Here is a 26,457-nt window from a genome sequence, read left to right as displayed (position 1 = left end):
GGGTCTTTCTAACTACCACAATGGTGCCGACTAGTTGCTCAGCATTTTTGCAAACAAAACCCATGATCAACAAGCCCACAACAAAGATGAAAAATCCCCAGATGGTTGACATCTCACCTTTTTGGCCTCCAACATCTTGCCCTCAAAGACGTAAGTGATGCAGTTCCTGACCACCTCTAGTCGACGAGCACTGTTGGCCAAGACGATGCCATTGCGCTCCATGATAGCACCTAGTATTTATGAGGGAGGAGGAGAAAAATGCCAGTCACTACCCACAAAAGACTCACAGCCTCTTGCCCTCATTCACTGACCCATATGGGACATCCCCTGGAGCAGGAAGAAATGGTAAGTCTACTGCTTCCTGTGACACAAAGCGCAGTGGGACAGGCTATCCACTAGACCTCAGCTGGACAGCAGCTAGTAAATCTATTTTGGGTATTCTTATCCCATCTTTCTTCCAAGATACTCAGAGTAGAATCATAGGGTTGGAAGGTACCTCTAGGATCATCTAGTCCAACCCCCTGCACAATGCAGGAAATTCACAACTACCTCCTTCCCTTGCTGCCCCAGAGTAGCAGCTATGGTTGTCCCTTCCTCTTTTTGTTCTCACAACAACCCTATGAGGTAGGTGAGGATAAAAGTGAGCCACTGGCCAAAGGTCATCCAATGAGCATCACAGGGGAGTGTGAATTTGAACTCAGTTCTCCGAGTAGATGGAATACCAATAGAGCTATTTCAAGCTATAGAAATGGAGTCCATTGAAATCTTAACAAGAATCTGTGAACAAATATGGGAAACAAAACATTGGCCACGGACTGGAAACAGTCTACATTCCAATCCCAATAAAACGGGATGCCAAATAGTGCAGTGCCTATTGGACGATTGCACTTATTTCCCATGCAAGCAAAGTGAAGCTCAAAATTCTACAGCAAAGACTCATATCATATGCGGAATGAGAAATGCCAGATGTTCAGCTGGATTAAAAAAAAAAAGAGGCACTAGAGATCACATTTCAAATTTACGATTGCTAATGGAACATAACAGGGAATTTCAGAAGAAAATCATCCTGTATTGTCGAAGGCTTTCACGGCCGGAGAACGATGGTTGTTGTGGGTTTTCCGGGCTGTATTGCCGTGGTCTTGGCATTGTAGTTCCTGACGTTTCGCCAGCAGCTGTGGCTGGCATCTTCAGAGGTGTAGCACCAAAAAACAGAGATCTCTCAGTGTCACAGTGTGGAAAAGATGTAGGTTATTTGTATCTACTCAGGAGGGGTGGGGTTGAGCTGAGTCATCCTGTAAGAGTTTCCCAGGGTGTGGAATGCTAATGGCGGGAGGCTTCACTGTATCCTGAGGAGGTTCTTTTGCATATGGATTGGTACTTGATGTGCTAATCTTCTCTGCAGGGCTATTGTCGGGTGTAGAGTGTTTTGTTAGCCTGGTGTTTTTCAGAACTGGCAACCATGCTCGGTTCATTCTTAAGGTTTCTTCTTTCCTGTTGAAGTTTTGCTTATGCTTGTGAATTTCAATGGCTTCCCTGTGCAGTCTGACAAAGTAGTTGGAAGTGTTGTCCAGTATTTTGGTGTCCTGGAATAAGATACTGTGCCCTGTTTGAGTTAGGCTATGTTCAGCCACTGCTGATTTTTCAGGTTGTCCAAGTCTGCAGTGTCTTTCATGTTCTTTTATTCTTGTCTGGATGCTACGCTTTGTGGTCCCGATGTAAACTTGTCCACAGCTGCAGGGTATACGGTATACTCCTGCAGAGGTTAGGGGGTCTCTACTGTCTTTTGCTGATCGTAGCATCTGTTGTATTTTTCGGGTGGGTCTGAATACTGCTTGAAGGTTATGCTTTTTCATAAGCTTTCCCATCTGATCAGTAATTCCTTTGATATATGGCAAAAACACTTTTCCTGTGGGAGACTGTTTTTCTTTGGTTGTTTGATTCATCCTGGGTTTGATTGCTCTTCGGATTTCATTTCTGGAGTAGCCATTTGCCTGAAGTGCGTGGTTTAGATGATTAATTTCCTCATTGAGAAAGTGCGGCTCACATATCCGTCTTGCACGATCCACTAAGGTTTTCATTATGCCTCTTTTCTGTCGGGGCTGGTGATTGGACTTTTTGTGTAGGTACCGATCAGTGTGAGTTGGTTTCCTGTAGACCTTGTGACCTAACTGAAAGTTTGCTTTGCGGATGACCCAGGTATCCAGGAATGGGAGTTTTCCCTCGATTTCTTTCTCCATGGTGAATTGTATGTTCAGGTGGATGTTGTTGAGATGATTCAAAAACCCCATCAATTCTTCCTCCCCATGGCTCCAAATGATAAATGTATCATCCACAAACCGGAACCATACACTAGGTTTGTGGGGTGCTGATTCTAGAGCTGTTTTTTCAAAATGTTCCATGTAGAAGTTTGCTATAACTGGGCTGAGTGGGCTCCCCATGGCCACCCCATCCATCTGTTCATAGAATTCGTTGTCCCATTGGAAGTAACTGGTTGTCAGGCAATGGTGGAATAAGGCTGTTACATCCTCTGGGAAAGGCGAAACGTCAGGAACTACAATGCCAAGACCACGGCAATACAGCCCGGAAAACCCACAACAACCAAAATCATCCTGTGTTTTATAAATCACAGCAAAGCTTTTTAAAAACTGTTAATTTTAATTTTCCAATATAATAACCTTACATAACATTATCATATGTTATTTAACATTAACAGTAATCTTATTTACCAACTTGGTTTCCTTCTTTGATCGAGTGACCAGCTTACTGGATCGGGGGAACTCTGTTGACGTGATTTATCTGGATTTCAGTAAAGCTTTTGATAAGGTCCCCCATGACATTCTGATGGGCAAACTGGAAGACTGTGGACTGGACTATAGGGAACTGGTTAGAGGACCGCACCCAAAGAGTGGTGGTCAACGGCGTTTTATCAGATTGGAGGGAGGTGTCCAGCGGGGTGCCGCAGGGCTCGGTTTTGGGCCCGGTACTTTTCAATATTTTTGTCAATGATCTGGATGAAGGAGTGGCAGGGCTGCTCATTAAATTTGCTGATGATACCAAATTGGGAGGAGTAGCAAACACCCAACAAGACAGAATTAAAATTCAACAAGACCTGAATACCCTGCAGAAGTGGGCAGCTGTGAATAGGATGCAATTCAACAAAGACAAGTGCACAGTATTACATCTGGGCCACAAAAATGGGAACCACAAATACTGGATGGGGGATACACTTCTGGGCAGTAGTATATGTGAAAGGGATCTGGGGGTAAGAGTGGACTGTAAACTAAGTATGAGCAGTCAGTGTGATGCGGTGGCAAAAAAGGCTAATTCAATCCTGGGTTGTATCAAAGGGGCCATAGCGTCAAAATCGCAGGTCATAGCCCCTCTCTATACTGCCTTGGTCAGGCCGCACCTGGAGTATTGTGTGCCGTTCTGGAGGCCTCACTTCAAAAAGGATGTGGACAAAATCGAGAGGGTGCAGAGGAGAGCGACGAGGATGATCAGGGGTCTGGAGACTGAGCCCTACGAGGAAAGGCTGAGGGCCTTGGGAATGTTTTGTTTGGAGAAGAGGAGGTTGAGGGGGGACATGATTGCTCTCTTTAAATATTTGAAAGGCTGTCATTTGGAGGAGGGCAAGGAGCTGTTCTAGTTGGCAGCAGAGGGTAGGACCCGAAGCAATGGGGTTAAATTCCATGCACAAAGGTACCAGCTGGGTATTAGGAAAAACGTTTGAGCTCCCCTTCACTGACAGTTTTCAAGAAGAGGCTGGATGAATACTTGTCAGGGATGCTTTAGGCTGATCATGCACTGGGCAGGGGGTTGGACTAGATGGTCTGTATGGCCCCTTCCAACTCTATGATTCTATGATTAGTGAAGGGTACTAAACAATACATGATGATTAATAAAATATGAAATCAATATATTTCTTTGGTAAGGAAGTATCCATTGAAGCATTATTTGAAATATAATCAAAAAATGGAAAGCATTTTTCCAAATGGCTTGATTGGTATGTTGGGTTATGCATTACTGCTATTTGTGATTAAATTTTATCCATTACAACCAAATCCCAAACCTTATGTAGCCATTATTTTACTGAGGGTATTTTTTCAGAGTTTCAGCATTAAGCTAACATAAATTTGACTGCTACTCGCAATAATGAGATAAGGGCCATTTTCACACTGTCTATAAATCCCGCGAGACTCACGGAAGGCTGCCGGCTTCCTCCGCAATTTTTCGCGGGAGAAAGCCTTCCCCAAGTCTTGCAAGATTTATAGACAGTGTGAAAATGGCCAACATCTCTTCTAATGGCTGGTACAGGTGAACTATTCCAGAAACTGAGTAATACAGTTTCCTGGCATTTCGGGATTTGATATCCTATAATTTTTTCAACTATACCAAGCACCATATCCTAAAAGAGCAGGATTTTTTGGCAAGACCAACAATGTACAAATGTTCCCAGCAGCCCACAGCCCTTCCAACACCTGGGATCATTGTTCGATTTGTAATAAAATAATTTTAAAGGAGTTAAATAATAACAACAACATTCAATTTATATACTGCCCTTCAGGATGATTTAACACCCACTCAGAGCAGTTTACAAAGTATGTCATTATTATCCCCACGACAACAATCACCCTGTGAGGTGGGTGGAGCTGAGAGAGCTCCTAGAAGCTGTGACTGACACCAGGTCACCCAGCTGGCTTCAAGTGGAGGAGTGGGGAATCAAACCCAGTTTTCCAGATTAGAGTCCCACACTCTTAATTTAAAGGCTTGTAACTTAATAACACTTTAGAAGAATGGAGATTTGAGGGCCATATTAAAATCCATTGATTTTCATTCATTGTTATGCCACAGTCTATTTGCCATGCCTTCTGTTGTGTTGTCATTAGTGACCACTGTTTATTGTTTAGCAATGTATAAAGAACAGTGATTTTACCTTTGGAGCCAGAAGGATTATTTTTTAGTAGGGATTCAAATGGGGTAAGCGCTCTATTCAATAATGTGGCCAATTCTGTTTTTACAAACAAATGGTGTAGTTGGTGATATTGGAACCATGGTATTTTAAAGCTATATTTTGTTTCTAATTGTGTTTTTGACCAAATCTGTCCTTTTTAACTAATGTCACACAGTCTAAAGACCCCATTCCCCTTCCATTCCTTAAAAGATTCTGGATCCCTTCCAGGTGCAAACAAACTTTGTCCCAGGAAGGCTGACACCAGAGAGGTAGTAGGTGTCAGAATTTTCCTATATTTGCCCCATAAATTTAACGTTGTTAATATAAAGGGGTTGGATAGAACTTTTTGAGGTCTCTCTTTTGGTCTATCCCAAAATAATTCATGTAAATAATTAGAGAAAATATAGGTTTGTTCAATTTGAATCCAAACCATGTGTGTTTTTAGGCCATATAACTCAATATATTTTTTTCGTGAGCTGCAGCTCACGAAAGCTCATACCCTACCCTAATTTTTGTTAGTCTTACAGGTGCTACTGGACTCTTGCTCTTTTCTACTGCTACAGATATCTTGATCTATATCCATTACATGTTTATTGGAATGTCTTTGAAATTGACTGTACTGACTCACATTGTGTAATCCACATTGAGTTTCAGTGAGAAAGGCAGACTATAAATAACGTAAATAAGTAAATAAAAAAATCAATAAATGTCCTGCCAGGCAACAGCCTCCTACACACCTTTAGAAAGAAGAAAAGACAACACATCCCGAGACCAACCCAAGCTAATGGCAAAGAAAGGCAATGTACCAAGGGGAGGTCCAGATGGCACCATGCACTTCTTCTCAGCCTTCACTGCCGGGGGAGCTGTCTGGAGCTTGGCTGTTGCCTGGTCGATAATCCACTGAATGGTCCCCTCATCCAAACGAGGGAAAGGTCTCTGGTGCAAGCGCAAGTGGCAGCCCTCCGCAGGCTTCTGCACTTTGTGCATTGTCACTGCAGGGTACGGGTTCTCCTGTGCCAAAGAGGCCAAAGATCAGTTTATCCTCCACTGCAAAGCAAGCAGATCCCAAAGTCTGGCCCAAGGCCCTTGGCTCCTCCAGCCAGGTCCCCCCAGAGTGCTCAGACAGCACACGGGAGGGACTCACACACACACACACCCACTTTCAGAGACAAAAGGAGCTTCAGCAAAAGACCTGGCACCCCCTCACCCCCACCCCAAAGGAAAGGTTGCTTTTGCCGCAACACAAAAAGCACGCAAAGGAGAAGCGGCACATACGTTTTTGTACAACTGCTCTGCCAGCTCCTTGATGTGGCGTAGAACCCTGGCCTTGCTCCCTTCGTCCGCTTGCATCCGCTTTGCTTCATTAGCTACCAGCTAGGAAGGAGGAAGGAGAAGTCTGAAAGGCTGCCTGTGGCCTAAGCGTGCCCGCCTCTCAAGGCTCCCAGAACAACAGAGCCAAGCAGGCCACCAACACCCTCTCACCTCATCAAACAGGTCGGAGGCCCGATAGGGGGGACCCCGCTCTGTCACAAACCCAGCAAATGCCATGCCCTCCAGCACTTTTGGGAGGAAGTCATCTTCCACCAGTCCCCTCTGCCCAAGGAAGGCTGCCTAGAACGAAAAACAGGCATCTTAAGAATTCTTTCCACGGTCTCCTTCCTGGGACACGTGTGGCAGGCAGCCCACAAAGTCTGGGGCAAGCCACAAGTAAGAGTTTGCTGCTCTGAGCAAAGGTCTTGGCAGAAGGGCTAGTTTTCATTAAACCCCCTCATACAAACATTCCTGCATCTCTCTGGAGGCAGAAACACAAAGAAATGTGTCCAAGAGCCTTAGGGGTGCATGCCACCACTGCCTTGGGACATAACAGATGGATTTACCAGCAGCCCACAGAGACCATGAGGAAAGTATCTGCCGTAGCAGATGGGATCTCTCCAGCGCAGGGCCAACTGGTGAGACATTTCCACAGAGGAAGCAATCTTGAGCAGCATCTGTCCTGTTTCAAACAGAACAGATACACCCCCGCCCACACACACACATGCACCAGCTATGCTGGGACGAGCACCAATTTTGCCTGCTTTCTGTAAGCACAATAGGATGGCCACTCTACCACTATCCGTGCCTGTCTTGCTCTACTTCAGGTCCACTAGGGAGGCCACCAAGGCTGTGCAGTCTTACCTTGTGAAAGCGAATGACGGGCTCTGGATGAATGCGGATGATGTGCAGGCACCAGCGGTAGCCTTGCAGCAACTGTGCAAACAAGCGGAGGAAAACAGCCCGGATCTCCTTGTCCTGCAGGCCGGAAAGGAAGGTTGAAGCCATTCAACTGACAGCTGTGGTCAATTGGCTGAATGCAAACAAACTGAAACTGAACCCAGACAAGATGGAAGCAATGCTGGTTGGGAAGGCAGAGATATTGAAGGACACTGTGCTCCCAACTTTTGATGGGGTTCAGCTGACTTGCAGACTCAGTTAAGAGCCTAGTGGTTATATTGTACACAGCACTACTACTAGAGAAATAAGTTAATGTAGCTGCAATCAATGCCTTTTTCAACTGAGTCTACATAGATCTCTCCTCAAAGTCAACTCCAGTTGGTGCAGAATGCCACAGCTCAGTTATTAAGAGGAGCTGGGCAGAGCATGCATATCCCTCCCATTCTGCAGTCACTCCATTGGCTACCCATCAGTTATCAGACACAATTCAAGGTTTTAGCTAGGTATTTATGTTATTTACACTCTACCCTATCACATACAAAGCCCTTCATGGCCTTGGTCCCTCATATCTATAGGACTGCCTCTCTCCCTGTGCTCCACCACGGCAGCCTCACTCATCAGGACAGGGCCTTCTGCAGGAACCATTCTGCAAATAGGCAAACTCAATAGCTGCCCGCACAACATCATCGTCATCATCATCATCATCGCATTTATATACCTGCTCTTCTAGACAGATTAGTGCCTCACCCAGAGCGGTGAACAAGTTAGTGTTATTATTATCCCCACAACACAGCTGGGGAGCTGGGCTGAGAGGAGGGGCTTACCCAAGGCCACCTACTGAGCTCATGGCAGTAGTGGGATTCGAACCAGTAGAGTGCTGATTCACAGCCGAACCACTTAACCGCTGTGCTACAGCAGCTCTCTTGTTTTGATTCTTGAAAACATGCACATTTTCTGTGGTGGTCCCACATTATAGAATGACCTGTACGAAGAGGCCAGGAAATCTCCCTCTCTAATGGCTTTCTGCAAACTATGCAAAACTGATTTATTCAGGAGAGCCTTTTAACATAGGCAATAGGGATATGCTGCAAAGAAACGGTTCACAGAAATGCTTTGGTTTAAGGATAGGGACTGCATGTAGACTATACTACTGTGTACTATCTACTGCTGTAAATTTGTTCCTACTTGGTAATTTCTACGTCATTTAATACGTCACGTCAAATTGCTTATGTTTTGTTTTAACATGAATTTCTGCTTGTTTTAATTTCTGCAGCCTATTCTGTACTGTATTTTCATATATTCTTGCTTCTGTTTTTCTCTATTTTTTTATCTTAGCCAACAGGTTTATCTTAATTCCCCTAAAAAATACCTTACTGGCTTCCTGGTCTGTTATACAGCAGGATTTGGGTTCAGTAGCACTTTAGAGACCAACAAGATTTTCAAGGTATAAGCTTCCGAGAGATGATATCTGAAGAAGGAAGTTTTGTCTCTTGAAAACAGGCGCTCGAAGGTGCTCTGCAAGGTGCTACTGGACTCAAACCCTGACATTCTACTGGAGACCAACATGGCTGTATATCTGAAATAGACCGTTATGGGAGACTTTTCGGGTCTTGAGTTAAACTGAAATAAATCCTTGTATAACTAACTTGGACTTTACCTCAGGATTCTTCGAAAGATCTGTGTTAAAGTGCCAACACCTTCTATAGCTTTCCCCAAACTTAAAATTCGAAGTTATTGAAGGATGATAAGCATATGACATAACTTTTATTTTAGCTTCCTAAACAAACCTGATCAGCTTACTTGAAATTTAAAAAATATAAATTTGAGAGTATGATTTATGCAGTACAGAAAAATACATAGATCCAGAGGACTTAGCCATGTTAGTCTGTAGTTACAACATAGTAAAAAGTCCAGTAGCATTGTAAAGACTAACCAACTTTATTGAGGCATAAGCTTTCGAGAACCACAGGCTCTGTTTATCAGATGCATCTGATGAAGAGAGCTGCAGTTCTTGAAAGTTTATGCCTCAATAGAGTTGGTTAGTCTCTTAACAATGCTACTGGACTTTTTACTATTTTGAAAAATACATATAATCTCTAGTGGCAGGATTCTGAATACATCCTGAAGATTTAAAAACTTAAAGGTTCTTTTCAAAAGTTGTGGTAGAGATTTTCCCGTATTTTTTATTTCAGATCTATCAAGATGGTTATTTGAAACTGTATTAAAGTCTCCACCCAAAATCAAATCACCTGTCGTAAAATTAAGAATAGCATATTGAAACTCCTGACAGAACTTGCCCTGATTATTTTTTGGAAATATATATTACTTATTGTGACTTTAAATTCTTTTATCCTCAGTTTCAAAAATAAAAAATCTAGTATGTATGTCTGCTAAGGTGCCCAAAACCTCAGTAAGTAGGCTATTTCTATAAATTGCAATCCCTTTACTTTTTTGTGTGTGATGAAGAAGACACATATTTTAGATTGCTTCAGTAAAGAATGATGAAAGTTTTTAATATGAGTTTCCTGAAGTATTATCACATTTACATTCTCTTTTAATTTAGAGAATATTTTCCTTCTTTTCATACAATCATTCAAGCCAAAAACTCTATTTGGTCCATGCTGCCACAAGGTTACTCTCTTTATAGCCTGCTACTTGGTAAACAATTGTTTTATTAACTCTTCTGTTTCTTCAGGTGTTCATAATATATAAGCTTTCCCTTGAAATTTAAAATAAAGACTGAAAAGGAAACCCTATTCACTTTATTGAATCTATCTGTAAATAATCTTAAATACCTCTTTTTTTTTTTGAAGAGTTAAAGGTCAGAAAATATTTGAATTCTCTCACCATTTAACTCTAATTGAGCTTCCCAAATATTATGTAAGATTTACTCTTTAATGAGAACTTTTTCACAGGTTACAATAATGTCACAGCATACTTGTCTTTTCCAAATCATCTGAGAATTTATTTTAAAAACATGCACAATTTTAATATCATTATTGAAATCAAAGCCAGGAATGCCTACAAACTATTTTTCTATAAAGTCTATCAAATGTTCCCCTTCTTTGTTTTCCTTAACACCTCTTTTAGAGAACTTCTATGAAGTTTGTTATCAAGATCTTTGATTTTTGTTTTTCTAATTCAATTTTTTCTTCATTTTTATCAGTTGTTTCCTCAATCATGGCATATTTGGAATTCAGAGATTCGATCCTGGTCTTTACTTGCACTATGAACTCCTGGGTTTTCAACTCCTAACATCTCTTCTGTCTTTTTTATTTCTTTTGCCAAGAGATTCAATCTTTTTTCCCTATGGTTATAATTATTCTACTCTCAAAGTTTCTAAATTAACTGACTATTAGTTCTCTAACTTCACTTAAAGAAACAAAAGAATCTTCAGTCCCTTCAATCTCAAGTATTTCATGAGGGTTTTCCCTATAGCATCTTTCTTTATAATATAAATTAGAGGCTTCAAGTATTTCCCCTCACTTATAATATTGTTTTTCCCACTTCTCTCTTTTTTTTTAGTTCTGAGACTTAAAAACAAGGCTTAAGTGAGATTCCAACTTTACAGGCAACTGTGTAATCAGTAACACTCAATCATGTCGTTAAACAGAGTAGCACTTACCTGTAACTGCTGCTCATCTAGGCTGTCACCCCACATCGTGCTGTGGTCTGCTATGACGCAACCTTGTCCTTGTTCGGGGCGGAATGGCAAATAAAGAATGTTTGGCTCTGTCTAAAGGACTTCATTCTATTCATGTAGAATAAAACAGCTCTTCTGAGATTTAAGGTGTGAAATGTGTGTTCTTGTTGTGAGGTAGGGTTGGGAAAGAACACTGGGAGGGATAAACTTTGTGAAACATGAAACCAGGGAACCACCTTAGGTAGGCATCAAAGGCTAGTATGCAGTACCACGCTGGAAAAACATGGAGAAAGGGTGCGTCTACCCTTAATGCTTGTAACTCACTGACTCTTCTGGCAGATGTTGTTCCCAGAGACTCGAATGGTTTGTGTAGGAAATGCAATGTCTTGTGTACAGAGAAGGCAGAAGAGACAGAATACCTGCAAGGGGCAGTGGGTCTGACAGTCAGACAGATGGCAGAGTGGGATCCTTCTTTCCTCCTCTCTTCTGTCCTTCTTGCATGCCTCCAGATCGGAATTCTTAGGCTACTTCCTGCTTCTTCCCGGAAGTCCCTCCTCCCTGTTTACTTAGTATCTATTCTGTTTCTCTCCTTTCTGTCAAAGTTGTAGTTCTTGAATAAACTCTCTTCATTCACTCCTTAATCAGACTCAAGATCATTCCTAAGATATACCAGAGCCTACAGCATGAGTATTAAACTCAACAGTGCAAGCGACAAGGACCCTGTGGGACCACTTGAGCTCTTAGTGGATAAAGGTTATATAATCCTTGGGAACAGTTTAGATAAAAAAAATGGGAAAAAATGTTTTCCATCTAAATTGGCATGGAAAGCTGATATTGCTGCCAAATGAATTTTAATAGAGGACAACGCCAGATCCAACCTCTGTAAGGACACAAAGTCAAAAATGTCTGATAAGGGACAAGATCCAGAGGATATGCCTTTAGCATTCGCCCCAAACACAAATCTGTTCCACTTCAAGTTATATGATTTCCTAGTTGAGGGTCTGTGTACACTTAAAATATTTGCAACTGCATCAGAAAACTGCATGGTTAGTGTTCTAGGAACCATGCAGTTAGATGCAACCTGTCCAAGTTGTGATGTAGTGTGTGTCCAAAATGAAGTGAATCTGGCACTATTGGGAGATGTATGTATTTCCCCTTAATTATGCTCTTGAGTGTGTGGAACCAAGGCTGTCGTGGCCAAAATGCAGCTATCAATATACATGCAGTCTGGTCTGCTTGGTACTCATCTCTTTTGGTGAGTGTCTCCCAGTGAATTCCTGCTAATGCCTCCTCTGGAACAAAACTGAAGAGCCTTCGTAATCTCTTCTGTGGCAAAGAGATCTATGTCCAGTGGCCCCCATTTTCTGAAAATCTCCTGTATATATCTGTCGCTCAGAACCCATTCATGATGGGTGCTCCCTGGTCTGCTGAGGTAATTAATTTCCAGAAAAATTAATATGACATTCCTTTCCACTGCCTGACCAAAGCTCATTGACAGACACCTCCTCACAGGGGCCACCCCATCCTTCCAGGGACACATCAGTGGTCAGAGTGACCTCGTGCGTGAGTAACCCTAATAGAATTCCTCCAGGCAGATTGTTAATGTCTGTCTACCAATGTAGGGAACGTAGATGCTGCCTGGGAGTAGAAGGAGCCTTCATGGTAAGTGTCCAAAGGTCTGTTCTCCCTCTGAGGCGGAGGACATCTTGGGTGCTCCCAAAGCAGTTACTCGGGTGGGATATGGCCCTCATCTTGAATTATATGCTGCAACACTCTTCTTCTGAATGCTACATCTGCCGAATTATAGAGGTTTAGCCTGTAATGTCTCACGAAGTTGGGGAATGAAGACCAAGTGGCGGCCTTGCAGACCTCTTCCACGGACGCGTTATTTCTGAATGCTGCATTAGTTGCTGTACTTCTCAAACAGTGAGCAATAATTCCCTTAGGTACCTCCTTGTTGGATGCCTTGTATGCTTCTGCAACGCAGGACCTAATTGCTGTTGCCAATAGATGTTGCTGACATTGGCTGATTCCACACACGTTGGATAATGCACTTCCAATCCTCTTTATAGATCATTTGGAATGGATTTTTTCACGTGCGGAACAAAAAATCCACCTCAAACGATTGATAAAGTGCATTGAAAGTGCATTATCCAACGTGTGCGGAATCAGCCACTCTCTTCTCAGCGTTAGGGGGCCCACATTTATGAAGAGTGAATCTGATTCTTTGATAGCCTTGGTTCTGGTGAGGTAGGCCTTGAGGGCTCTCCTGACATCCAGACAGCGCCACTCTTTCTCCTTGGCATGACTGGGGTCAGGGCAGAAGGGAGTGGTGGGAACGAAAGGACTACTAGCCCCTTCCGAGAGACGTTGGCTGTTTCCCAGAAGCAGTTGCAGTAACTTATACATCCACACCATGGAAGCTTTCATTATGATGGAGGCTGTGGCGGAGGCTCTAATGGCCATGGCCATGGCCGAGGCTTCGTGTGCTCTCCTGAGGACAATCTCCGCTTCCCTGTCCAGGCTGTCCTTCACAGATCCCTGGCCATCCTCTGATAGGAGGCCCGAGGACTGCAGATCAGCCACTGGGGTGTCGATCCTCAGCACTGGTAAAGAATGGAAAGGCTTTGCTGCATTAGAATATTACTGGCCCATGACATTTCCCATTCAGCCTTCATTTGTCTCTCAAAATACTCAGGGAATGGAAAGACATTTTCTGGTGTGTCTCCCCTAGGGAAGAATTCCCTTCACCCTTTGAGCCTTGCAGATGCTTTGCCCAATTTGGGATACTCCTTGCAGGTCAAGAGCTGCCAGGGACCTTGAGAGGAGATATTGATAGTCCTCCATTTTAAACAGCCTGTCTGGCTGCTCCAGAATGGTGACCTCTTCCCCCTCCTTGGAGAGGAACTCGCCCTCCTCCCTGCCATCACTGTCAGAGGACATCTCTCCAGCCCAACAGAGCCCCTTGTCCTTATCCTTGACTTTGGTGGACTTTTGGGCTGCCTTGGGCTGCCGCCCTTCTGGGAGGACAATTCACTGCTGGTCCTGGGAAAAGGTTGACACAACTTGGAGAGCTCATCTCTCATGGTCTGCTTTAATAAAGAGAGACGGTCAGCTGAAAAACATGGGGCTGAAATCGCCAGGTACGTTACCCATCCTGGTAGAGCCACTCTCATTCAAAGGCAGGTGCCAATCCGAGCAGGAAGGGCCTGCAGAAGTGTCTTCCGACGGGAGGTTGGCCAGCACATCATCTGAAGGCATGCGGGGCTTGGTGCGCTTGCTGCCGCCTTTTCTTGCCTTTTCTGCGGCCTACTGGCTAGTACTGCATTCAGCCTCCAGACAGAGTTGCATAGAAGATCTGGCCTCTGCCTGCTGCTGCCGGACCCGTTTGGGGCACATGGCTCTAAGGCCGGAAAGTTGCCAGGAGCTCGCTCCAGCCGCGAAGACAGCATGGCACCGGGAGGCTTGGAATCTGAGGCAGCGGTGGCAGCAGCGAAGCCCGCTTCCTTGTCTTCCTCTCCCAAGAAGCTTCCATCAGAGTCTGCTGGCTCCATAGAGGGGCCATGCGCACTCTCATAGAATAGATCACCGAAGGCAGGTATAGAGGGCAGAGGAGGAGGAAGGATAAGACAAAAGAAAAGGCAGTACAGAGAAGAAGAACAAGAGTCAGACAGGCGAAAGTGGAAAAAAGGCCTAAGAGGCAGCAGAGAGATCTGCTGCTGCTACTGCTCTCCCTGGAGGCAGGAAAGAACCGAGAGAAGGGGTGGGCCACACGCCAACAGGAAAGAGGAAGAAAATTTAACTTCCTGCCTCCCTGACTGGAAGGTGGGAAACACCCAACATGTCCTCTGCCTCAGAGGGAGAAAGGCTACCACCTGTGTTTTAAGACGTTGTCTCTCACCTTTGGTGAGGCACTGAAGTATCTATCTCAAGTGACTTTGCCATGTGCTGCATTTGCTCTGCACATAACTTGTAATCAACCGTTGGTGACCTCTGGTCCAACTCCCCCACCGTCTCTTCCAGGGACGGTTCTGAAGTGCAGCCAGGGCTCCGTTCCAAACCAAAAGGTTCTGCGTCTGACCCTGAGTTAGATCCTCCCTTCAACATCAATGGAAAGGCTGAAGGGTACCACGTTCGATCAGACCTACGCGACCTGCTCAGCACTGTTCCAGAGGAACCTGGTGCCGAGAACAGGCAGGTCGGGTAGCCCTCCCACTCATGTGGATATCTTGGCAGGGGGTACGGAGGGTACCACAATGCTTGGTCTTTCTTCTGAACTCGATCACCTTCCTGGGTAAGCCTCTGCCACATTCTCATCTCCGTTGTCTAATGATGGAGAGATGGAATGTGATCTTCTAGCTGGCCGAGTGCTAAGAGTAGTTGCTCCTCCAGATCTGGCAATTGGACCAGTTCCAAGGGAACCTCTCGCCACCAAGGTTAACTCTTGCTCTTGTCTTTATGTTTGCTTTTCGGAAGTTTGACGACATCTGCATCAACTCTGACTGGAACCAGAGATCTTGATGCTCTGCTCAGCGGAGCAGGTTGACCACTCTCTGCTAGAATCGAAGCCGTAGAGCATGATCAGCTCCAAGCCTTCAGCGATTCTGTTGGTCTCGGAACTGATGGTCATGCTGATTCCGACCCTGCATTGGGTACTGGGTGCAGTGATTACTCCGTCAGGGCAGATTTCTTTGCTGCCGGGCTTGTGGAGCTAGACGTGGCCTTTTCCCGCAGCGTGGCCTTTAATCGCACTGCTCGATCAGCTCTTGCCTTTGGGGTAAAAACTTGACATGGTTTGCATCATTCCACAACATGACCTTCCCCCAGGCACACATGGCATCTAGAGTGTCTGTCTGTCTTCGCCATCTTAGGGGTGCGCTCTTCATGTTTTTTGAAGAGGGATTTGTCCGCCATCCCAGCCGCTGAGGGCCATGGTGGTGGGAGGATCCAACGCAGGGTCAAGTTAAGCTGGAGGCGTTTTAAACTCACCCTCGAAGCTCAGTCCCCATGAACGGATTCTGCTGATTCAACTATAACACTAACTGTAACTACCAACAACAACTTCTAACTGTTAACAAACTTAAAAACTATGCTAAACTCCAAAAGACGTCTGTTCTTTGTGGCAGCAAAAAACAAACCGAGGGAAAGGGGATGACTTCTCCCACCACATGACTGTTTCAGTGGGAAAAACCGGCTTGGAGCGGTCCGAGGGGGAGGTCACCCCCTGAACAGCCTAAAAGCTAGAAAAAATCCTGTTTCCCCACGGCTGGTCTGTGCAAGCGGAGTCCCCAATGTGGGACTGCACTGAAGACTGTAAATGAACAATTGTTACCCTCAAATGATATTAATTTAGATACCCAACTATTCCAATTTAAATTCACACATCAGATATCAATTATTTAATCCAATGTCTTGACACTGATTCCTATATTCGCGATTTAACAATTATAAATTTAAGTTTATGTAAACTTTGGCAACGTTGTCCTGTTGATTACTTTGTATTTAAAGAGGCTGCTTCAGGTATACCACTGCCACTTACTAGGACAAACATTCCCCCATCGGCCTACGGGGGACATTGTTCCCACTAAGTTGCGCTGTTGCCTGCTTTGGCAAATCTATTTTCATTTACCTTTAAGCTCTTTAAGTATCCCTTCCGTATGAAGAGGGACAAGATGTATAGCAATAAGTGCACTTATAGTACCGTTTGTTCAGGTAACAAGTCACTATCTGAAGTTTACAGCTTGGCCCCTCTTACCTGCATCTTGAGGGAGGAAGCAGAGATGGTTGATGGGGGGAAGGCCAGGTCTGCAATCTCCAGCTCGGGGTCCAAGACCTGAACACAGACAAGAGGATGGTCAGCACGGAAGAGATCCCTAGCCTTTCTGGAATTTAATGGAAATCATATGTCCTCAAAGAATGTATGCAATTTTATTGACCGTGCTTCGTTAATTGGCCTCAACTGGTAACGGCTAACTGAATTTGCTTATGACTTCCTGTCATAACATCAACAGGAAATTTTTCAGTCTTATTTTTCTGATCCACAGTTAGCGCCCCTGAGAAGTTATTCAGCTAGCACTAATCGGTTCTGCAATAATATGAAAAAGAAGACAGTAATTGGCACCTTGCCTTTATCATTAGTGTTAAAACTCAGGTATAAATTTGTATTCTCAGAGGAACATCACAAAATAGATAATTTGGTAGAAACACAACTGCTCACATTACATGTTCTCTACATAAGCTGCCACACTGCTTTGTGACATATGAACTTCTCAGATCTGAATTCAGTGAGGGTGCCCTCCATGTGCATATAAAAAGTAAGAGAAATTGGATTAATTCATTTGATTTAATTTAGGTGTAGCAGGAATATCACGTACATTAATTTATTTTTAATAGCTTTAAGATATGCCAATGTGATCTTTGTACCTTTGATTCTTTCATATCTCATTTTCTCACATTTAGCTAGATAATATTTAAAGAATGTTTTTAACTAGAATGCTATGCGATCATTGGCTGGAATAGACAAGTTTTTCACATGTAACATGGAATGAATAAATAAACTTCTGATTTTCCCTTAAAGCCAGAGGACTTGGTATTGGAAAGTGGTGAACTCTAAAGGGAGAGTTCACTCACCTAGCACAGTGACTTAGGAGTTTGTGTGTTGCTTAAATTCAGCCGAAGAGACATCTTTAATTTCCAAGTGATTGTTTTTTGGGAATGCTCCATCACATATGAAGACAGTTGCAGGTGGGAAGCCATGTTGGTGTATGGCAGAACACCAGGACTGGAGTCCAAGGGCACCTGAGAGACCAACAAGATTCCCAGGGCAGGAGCTTCCAAGAGTCAGAACTCCTCTCTTCAGCAACAGGACTAGATGGACCCTCACTGGTCTGGTCTGGAAGGCTCTGCTAATGTTCTCAAGTGAACTGGTGGAAAGTATTTAAATACAGAATTAAGTATGAGCTTTAACTGAGGAAGAGGCATCATGACTGCTGCAAAGGGAAGTCCCATTACAAAAGCCTCTTGGATTTCTTTGAGAAGATTGATATTTATATGCTGCCTTTCCAACCAACCATCTGTCACAAGGGCAACATGGTAAGGCATTAGGTGGTTGGACTTTCAAAGACATTTGATATTGACCTTCAGTAAAGGTTTTTAAGTAAATTTAGCAGTTATAAGATAACTTGATGTCTTTAAATGACAGAAACATTAGGAGTAAATGGGAACTTTTTGAAAAGGAGGTAAGAGAGAAGCAGCCCCCCGGTGAGACTGATATTGGGACTGAAGCAATTTGATTTGTTCATGAACACTGGGGAATCCAGGATGAGATGATCTGCAGATGATACCAAAGTGTTCAGGATGGTGAAAAACAAAGTAAATAGAAAGGAGCTGGAAAAGGATCTCTTCAAAGTGCGTGAAAATATGGCTAAGAGGTCCGCTGTAAGTGTACAGCGACGCACAGGGGGGCAAAAAAATCTAACAGCACAGATATGCTGCAGGAGTCTGAATTGGCCAAGGCTGACCAGGAAGGAACTGTGGTGGCCCCTAACCCTGTGGAACGGCCTGCCTGAGGAGGTCAGGAGAGCCCCCACCCTCCTGGCTTTCTGCAAATGATGCACAACCGGATTGTTCCAAAAGGCTTTTTACTCAGATGGGAGGGCTGTACTGTAGGGGGGGGGTGTCTCAGATATTTCACTAATGATTTACAAACCATAGACTTCATCATTATGTTGCATTACATATTATGTGTTGCTTTAAACATGTACTCCTATATACTTCCTGTGCTTCGTGTTGTTTAATGTAAGTCCTAGAATTGATTATGTTCTGCTTCAGCAATTCTTCAACCCCACATTGGATCCTTGCTAATGCTCTGTCTTTGCAAACTTGTATTCATTTACCCCATGACATTGGTTATGGAAATGTCCTTGAAACTGTATGGAAATGCCTGCCCTTGGGCTTGCTACTGATTGTATGAATCTCACACTATGCAAACCGCCTTGAGTCTCAGTGAGAAAGGCGGACTATAAATGACATAAAATAAATAAATAAAATAAACTCAACTCGTGTGCAGCAACAGTGCAAAAGGCAAATTCTATGGCAGGGATCAGAAGGAAAGTGACTGCAAATTAAATGGCTGGTACTGTAAAGCCCTGATGTAGATTTATGGCGAGGCTGCATTTATAACACTGTGTACTACTTTGGTAACCCCATCACAAAAAGGATATTATAGCACTGTAAAAGGTGTAAAAAAATACATTCACATTAATTCAGTTGTTGGAGCACTTTCCCTGTGAAGAACAGCTGAAGTGTTTGACGCACTGGAGTTTAGAAGGGATCGTAACAGTTTCTAAAAATATACATGAAGTGGAGAAATGGAGAGAAAAACAAAACTGGGGACACCCACAAAGCTGATAAGCAGTAGGTTCAGGAGAGACAAAAAGAAGATTTTCTGTTTTAAAGTAATTATCTTGTGGAGTTCACCACCGCAGAAGGCAGCGAACCACCACTTGTTCAGTGGGACTTGAAAGGAAGCCAGCCAGATTCAGGGAGAACAGGTCCACCAGAGGTTATTCACCATCATTCCCAACTGCAAACATCGCCAGCTGAGAGTCGGTGACCCTCAGAACCGCAGTGCCGGGGCGTTCAAGCCTTGCTCGTGGGCTTTGCAGGGTGCCTGTCTTGCTACTTTAGTCGAGACCAGGAGGACAATGGGCTCCGTTCTGGAGAGCTTACTTTACTACTCCTCTAGGGCCACTAGTCCGCTTGAACCACAGGGCTGAGCATGATATTGCAAGGCATGTGAAGGTCACAGCGCAAGTCTCCACCTGCTGGGGCTCAGAGGTTGCTGGGGTGCAGTTGTGCCCTATTAAGGGAACACTTCATTCCCAGCACAAAAGCGTTAATGCAAAAATGAGTAATTGATGCAGGAGCTACACTCCAATCCTACACTAATTTACTTGAAGTAAGCCCCACAGGAATCAACCAGATGTTCTGTCATATATGTCTGCCTACATATATGCCATGAGTATTTTCTATGTTCTGTGTGGGGTTATGATCCTCTGAGAGTACACAAAGTTGCCTATTGATAGCCTGCTTGGCTAGGAGCTGCTTATCTCGCAGGTGCCTAGGGTGGCGTCTACTTTCGTCTTCACAGCCGCCTGAGAGAGCATCCTTGAAGGCCGGCTGAGCCTGGGAACTGAAAATGACTTCATTTTTGCTTCTCTCCTCCAGTCCCTCTTCCCTCCTGTCTCGAAAGCCCTTCCTCCCCCTCCGGACTCCTTCACGCCAGAATCTCAACCGTCCTTACCCCAAAGGTAGGAACTTTCCCTATAACTGACCCATCCAAACTCCCATACATCACTTCTGCCAATGACCTTGCCTGAGGATGCTGATACTGATAGATCTCTAAGAAAGTTACTTTAACTCATACCCTGGAGTGTGTGCAGTGGAGTACTACGGGGATCGAACTGCCAGAACCTGACATGTTCTTTCAACTCAATGTGCAGAGAGCTACTCTATCCATCCCTGCAGCAGTTACCAAAGGCACTCACCTTGATTCAGAGAAAAAAACACAACTCATCTAGGCACAGAAAGTACAAAACTCAGTTCAGCTGTTGTAAGTGTCCACCTGACTGTTTGCACGAGTCCTGTGATGTCACACAATCCCACCTATTGGCTGTGACACCCAAGCCAGAGTTCTGCAGCACCCGACTTACCACTGAAAGGGCGTCTCGTGTCTGGTGGAGAAGTGGCTCAGGCAGCAATGAGATGTGAATGCACTCAGGGATTGTAACTGTCCCACCATCCAGGTCTGCTATGATCACATCCAGCTGAAAGAAAAAAAACAGCCATGATCCCAACAAGCTAGAGAAAGACCAAAGAGGAAAGAACAGAGACTTGGCTCACCCATGCTTTTAGTTATGTACAGTATTAATGGCCCCACATTAACAATACTAAAAAATTATTAGGCTATCAATAATAATAATATGAGATCATTTTTAATAAGTCAGGGCTCTAAGCTGACACATCATAGCTCCTGGTCTGTGAGACCAAGGTGTATACAGGGGCTTTAAAGGTCAACACTAGCACCTTGAATTGAGCCCGGGAACAGACGGGCCAAGACTGGAGTGATACGGTCCCTACAACCCTCTCCAGTCAACATCCCGCCTGCAGTATTCTGCCTTTAAAGGCTGAGTGATGTGGAGGGCCTTCGAGAGGGAAACAAGGCAAGGTGTGTCCATGCCAATGTCTGAAGCCTCAAAGCCAAGATAGGGGTAACTTGAATGCTTGGTGCTAAATGATAATTTAGGCATTGTAGGCATTTCAGAAACATGGTGGACTGGAGAAAATAGGTGAGATAAAGTTATCACTGGATATGAACACTCTAGGCAGGATAGGGAGGGTGGTGCTCCTCAGTTTATCAAACACATTGTAGAGAAATACCTTCCATCCTAAAAGTCCCACCGACATTTCAATAACTGAGACTGCGCTCTCTCCATGTACGGAAGCCAGGCTGCAAGTCCGTAGCTGGTAAAGAGGAAAGGTACAGGGGGGGGGGGGCGGGCTCCCAAAGGGAGGTTATAGTTCTAAGGACACAGGAAGGGTGATCTCTTGTCTTGGTTCAAATTCTTTAGACGGGCACAAACCACGGAGGACTAAAATGTTTACTGAGGGGTTCCATCTTGGTCTAAGAACTAAGGTGAGGGAGGATTTTAAGTGCTGCTACTTCAAGAGCTACTAGACTATCCTAATTTAACATTGTTTAGGCTAACATTGTACAGGAAAATAGATTTTTATTCATAAATAACCATTCTACAAAGCTAACATTGTTTAGGCTAAGGACAGAGTTAGAGGCCTGTGTTTGTTTCTTTTTATCCTTGCTCAGCCGATGCACGTACAGACCATGTGTAATCTATTTATTTATTAACATTTCTTATATTGTGAACGCTCAGAGGCCGAGCTCACCATTCCTGAAGCATGAAAATTCAATAGATGGTCCCCATGCGAGCTGGTAGGAGTGAAGTGGGAGGTGCAATAACTAGGCAGAGACTTTAAAGTTCAGGGTCCGTGTCAATGAAAAGTTGCCCCAAAGTCCAAAACTATTGTAAGAGACTTCAAAAGAAGGAACTCTACCAAACTGGGAGGACTACTAAGAAGGAAATTAAATAGGAGAACAAGGAGAGTTAAATCTCCCCGAGAAGTATGAAGACTATTTAAAACCACACTAATTGAGAACCAGATAGAATGCATGCCTTAATATAGGAAAGGTACCACCAAGTCTAAAGGGAAGCCGTAAAAGATAAAAAGGCTTAAGATGTGGCAATTGTCATGAACACAGAAGGCTTTAAGAAGGAAACAGACCAATTCTCTTTTTTTTTTTGAAAATTTTTTTATTGGGTTAGAACATTATTTTTGCATTTACATTCAATTTTCCCCAATTTTTTCATCTCTAACCCCCTCCCTTTCCCCCCCCTTTTGTTGACTTCCAACAGCTTTCCCACCCTTTGTCCCCTTTCCCTTGTTTTTATTAGCTTCCTCTATCTAAAACAAAGATATATTCTCCATTATTCTAAGCAGTACATCCTTAACTATTTTTAACATTGTATGCCCAAACTGTAAGTCTTTGTTTCCATCTTAGATAAACAATTTATCCCATTTTTCAATTTCAAATATTTCTATATATCATAAACCATATAAATCATACATTCATTTATATCAAACAATTTGACTTATTCTCTATATATTACTCGTTCTATCTTTTTGTAATGATTCTATATATCTCTCATCACGTAGTCAATCAATTTGACCCATCTATATCTTCAGACATTCAGTTTGGTACAAAACTTATCAAAAAGAAAGAAAATATTGTTAGTTAATCAATCCTTATATTTAATCCTTATAGTTAATTATTTTCTCTATGTTCTGTTTATTAACCTATATATATCTATATATATATCAATCTATTAACCTAACTGCTTATTAATTCACATTTATCTCTTCTCCCCCCGGTAAAGTCTCCCCCCTCTACTTCAGTACTTCAGTAGTTCTCAAACTGCCACAGTTTTCCTCCCACCTCCCATTTCTTCTCCAGGTATTGTTTCAGCTTCTCCCAGTCTGTGTTGAACTGCCCTGAGTCCAGATCTCTCAGTTTTCTTGTCATCTTGTCCATTTCAGCCATATACAGCAATTTGTAAGTCCAATCTTCAATAGTTGGCACTTCTTGTACTTTCCATTTTTGCGCATACAAAAGTCTAGCTGCTGCTGTCATATAAAATATCAACATCCTGTGTTGGGCTGGAATTCCCTCCATTCCCAAGTTCAGTAGCAGGAGTTCTGGGTTCTTATTAATTTGAAATTGTAAAATTTCACTCATTTCTCTTATTATTTCACCCCAGTACTGCCTGGCTACCTCACACGACCACCACATATGATAGAGGGAGCCCTCATGCTTCTTACATTTCCAGCATTTATTAGAAGTGTTCAAATTCCCTAGCGCAATCTTCTTTGGTGTCATGTACCAACGATAGATCATTTTGTAGATGTTCTCTTTGATATTAGTACATGTCGTTGTCTTCATTGTAGTTTTCCACAAGTATTCCCATGCCTCCATTGTTATTTCTTTATTAAAGTTTATAGCCCATTTCACCATTTGTATTTTAACTATCTCATCCTCGGTATACCACTTCAACAGTACTTGGTATACCTTGGATATTCTTTTCTTATCTTCTTTAAGAAGGGTCTGCTCTAGTTCCGAATTCTCTATTCGTATACCTCCCTTTACAGAGTCCGAATTATATAAGTCTCTGATCTGTCTATACTGGAACCAGTCGTAGTTAGGTGATAGTTCCTCTTGTGTCTTTATTCTGAGTTTGGATGCTTCAGTTTTAGTTATTTCTTTATACGTTAAACATTGTTGTTCATTATCAACAGCTCTCGGGTCTATCACCTCATACGGAACCACCCACAAAGGAGTTCCTTCTTGTAAATAAATTCTATACTTCTTCCAGATTATATATAGACTTCTCCGAACAAAGTGATGCAGGAACATCGAGTTGACCTTTACTTTGTCATGCCATAAATATGCGTGCCATCCAAATATTTTTTTATATCCCTCTAGGGCTAGTAGTTTCTTGTTCTTTAATGTCATCCATTCTTTCAACCAAACTAGGCAGATTGCATCATGATATAGTCTCAGATTGGGCAGTTGCATTCCGCCTCTTTCCTTTGCATCTTGTAAAACTTTCACTTTCACTCGAGGCTTCTTGCCTGCCCAAACAAAATCTGATATTTTCCTCTGCCATTTTTCAAATTGTTTAGAGTCTCTGATGATTGGTATTGTCTGTAGCAAAAACATTACTCTTGGTAACACATTCATCTTAACTGCTGCAATCCTACCCAACCATGACAAATTCAGTCTATTCCATTTAATCAAGTCTCTCTCTATCTGAGTCCATAGTTTTTCATAATTGTTTTTGGATAGATCTATATTCTTTGCAGTTAATTCGACTCCCAAATATTTCACTTTACTTGTTACTTCACAATCCGTTGTTTCCATTAACAATTGTTGTTTCTGCTTAGTCATGTTTTTGCATAGTATCTTTGACTTCTTTTTATTAATAAAGAAACCTGCCAAGTCTCCAAACTCCTTGATCTTATCTATCACTCTTGGCATGTTCTCCAATGGGTCCTCTACAATTAACATTATGTCATCCGCAAATGCTCTGACCTTATATGAATAGTCCTTTATTTTTATTCCACGAATTTCCTCATCTTGACGTATTTGTATCATCAGAATCTCCAATACTAGAATGAACAACAATGGAGATAACGGGCAACCTTGTCTTGTTCCTTTACTTATCGTCAATTTCTTGGTCAATTCATCATTCACCACGATTGCTGCAGTCTGGTCTCTATAAATTTCCTTAATTGCTCTGATGAATCTTTCTCCCAATTGTAGCTTTTCCATAGTGGCAAACATAAAGTCCCAGTTTAAATTGTCAAACGCTTTTTCAGCGTCTACAAAGAAGAAACCAACCTCTTTGTCACAACGCTTGTCATAATATTCAATAGCATTGATCACTGTCCTTAAATTGTCTCTTATTTGTCTGTCTGGCAAAAAGCCTGCTTGTTCCTCCTCTATGACTTCCGAGAGCCACCCCTTCAATCTCTCCGCCAATATCTTCGCAAAAATTTTATAGTCATTATTGAGTAGCGATATAGGTCTATAATTTTTCACATTAGTCAGGTCTTGGCCCTCTTTTGGGATCAATGATATGTTCGCTTCACTCCAAGTGTCTGGAATCCTTTGATCCCTTAAAACCCCATTCATCACCTCTTTTAGGAATGGTGCCAGTTCATTAGCCATTGTCTTATAAAATTTAGCCATAAGTCCATCTGGCCCTGGCGCCTTTCCTAGATTTGCAGATTGTATTGCCTTACTTATTTCCTCGTCAGTTACTTCACTGTTCAACTTATTTCTCCAAGCTTCCGAGATTTCTGGAAGTTTAGTTTTCTCCAAATATGACGCTATTGATTCTTTGTTTACTTCTTTTTTATTATACAGCTTAGCGTAGAATTTATAAAAGGCTCTACTAATGGTAGTCTGCTCCAAATACGTTTTGTTGTGGAAACAGACCAATTCTCGACGGAGAGATCTGTCAGTGGCTGGATGATAGAGGGGAACCTCCATACCCGTCAAGGGCTACTAGCCTTCATTTACTGAGGTGGCCAACGCCTGAAGACCAAGGCTGGGAGGCAGGGCAGCAGCAGGGTTAGGCCTGGGCCGCTACGCCCTGTTCGTTGGCCCTCCGGGTTGTGGACCAGATGGGACATCAGTCTGGTCCAAGAGAGCTTCTATGTTCAAAATTACATTCAAAATTAAAGTTACATCTAAGTCTTCTGATCAAGCACACCATAGACGAGGGTCTTTTCTGCGCTGAGTGGCTGGGAGGAGGGGCTGAGGGCACTTGGGAACAGGCAATTCTATCGAGCTCAGACAGCAAAAGCCTCAACCCGACTCACAGTTCCAGGACAGAAGGCAACTATTTGCTCAAAAAATTCACCTCCCGTTCCTGCAAGAAGAGGGGAGGCCCAAGTAAGCAGCCCACCCAACAGGAGCAGAGGGGGAAACCCCTTCTCAGGGCAGAAGCCTGCCAGCAGTCAGCAGTGCCAACTCAGTACTGATGAGGGAGAAAAACGGAAAGACTAAAAGAATTAAAAGCCCCATTCTACCTCTAGGCTCTGCTCTCCCATCCCCCCCCAACCCATCCCCCCCCCCAATGAACTGGACCCAGGACGCCTGGCTCCTCCACTGCCCAGACAGACAGACAGTCAGACAGACAGACAGACAGACAATGTGGGCTCACCAGTTCCTGTGTCTCAGACTGAAAGGCGGAGCTGACACCGATGATGAAAGGGGTCGGTGTGCTGAGGACCTCCAGGAGCTGAGCTGGCAGGATGGGCACGTATGTGAAGCTGAAACCAAGAAACCAGAAGCACAGCCTGTCCAAAGCAAGGCCTCCAAATGCAGAACGCCAGAAAAGACTCTGTTCTACTCCAGGAGGACCCGCTTGGCCCCCTCTGGTTCAGGAGGGGAGCCGGGGGAAGGTGGGTTCTACCCAACACCGCAAGGCAAGGCAAGCTGGCTTTCAGCCCA

General features: G+C 43.5%; 1 protein-coding gene across 3 annotated transcripts in view; it reads right to left on the bottom strand.

The window, feature by feature from the left end:
- The window catches only part of SBF1 (SET binding factor 1), a 115,731-nt gene that overhangs the window by 40,996 nt on the left and 48,278 nt on the right, over positions 1-26,457 (bottom strand). For all 3 annotated transcript variants that reach the window (XM_054987925.1, XM_054987926.1, XM_054987927.1), the window contains exons 8-15: positions 26,168-26,276; positions 20,519-20,632; positions 16,561-16,638; positions 7,127-7,240; positions 6,434-6,562; positions 6,227-6,325; positions 5,758-5,962; positions 118-230 (exon numbers count right to left, since the gene is read on the bottom strand). In XM_054987925.1, coding sequence (XP_054843900.1) covers positions 118-230; positions 5,758-5,962; positions 6,227-6,325; positions 6,434-6,562; positions 7,127-7,240; positions 16,561-16,638; positions 20,519-20,632; positions 26,168-26,276 — 961 coding nt within the window. The remainder of the gene's footprint in view (positions 1-117; positions 231-5,757; positions 5,963-6,226; positions 6,326-6,433; positions 6,563-7,126; positions 7,241-16,560; positions 16,639-20,518; positions 20,633-26,167; positions 26,277-26,457) is intronic.

This window comes from Eublepharis macularius, chromosome 9 (genome assembly GCF_028583425.1).
Source record: "Eublepharis macularius isolate TG4126 chromosome 9, MPM_Emac_v1.0, whole genome shotgun sequence".
Lineage (NCBI taxonomy): Eukaryota > Metazoa > Chordata > Lepidosauria > Squamata > Eublepharidae > Eublepharis > Eublepharis macularius.
The sequence above is the reverse complement of the archived record's forward strand: the minus strand, read 5'-3'. Positions and strand labels throughout refer to the sequence as shown.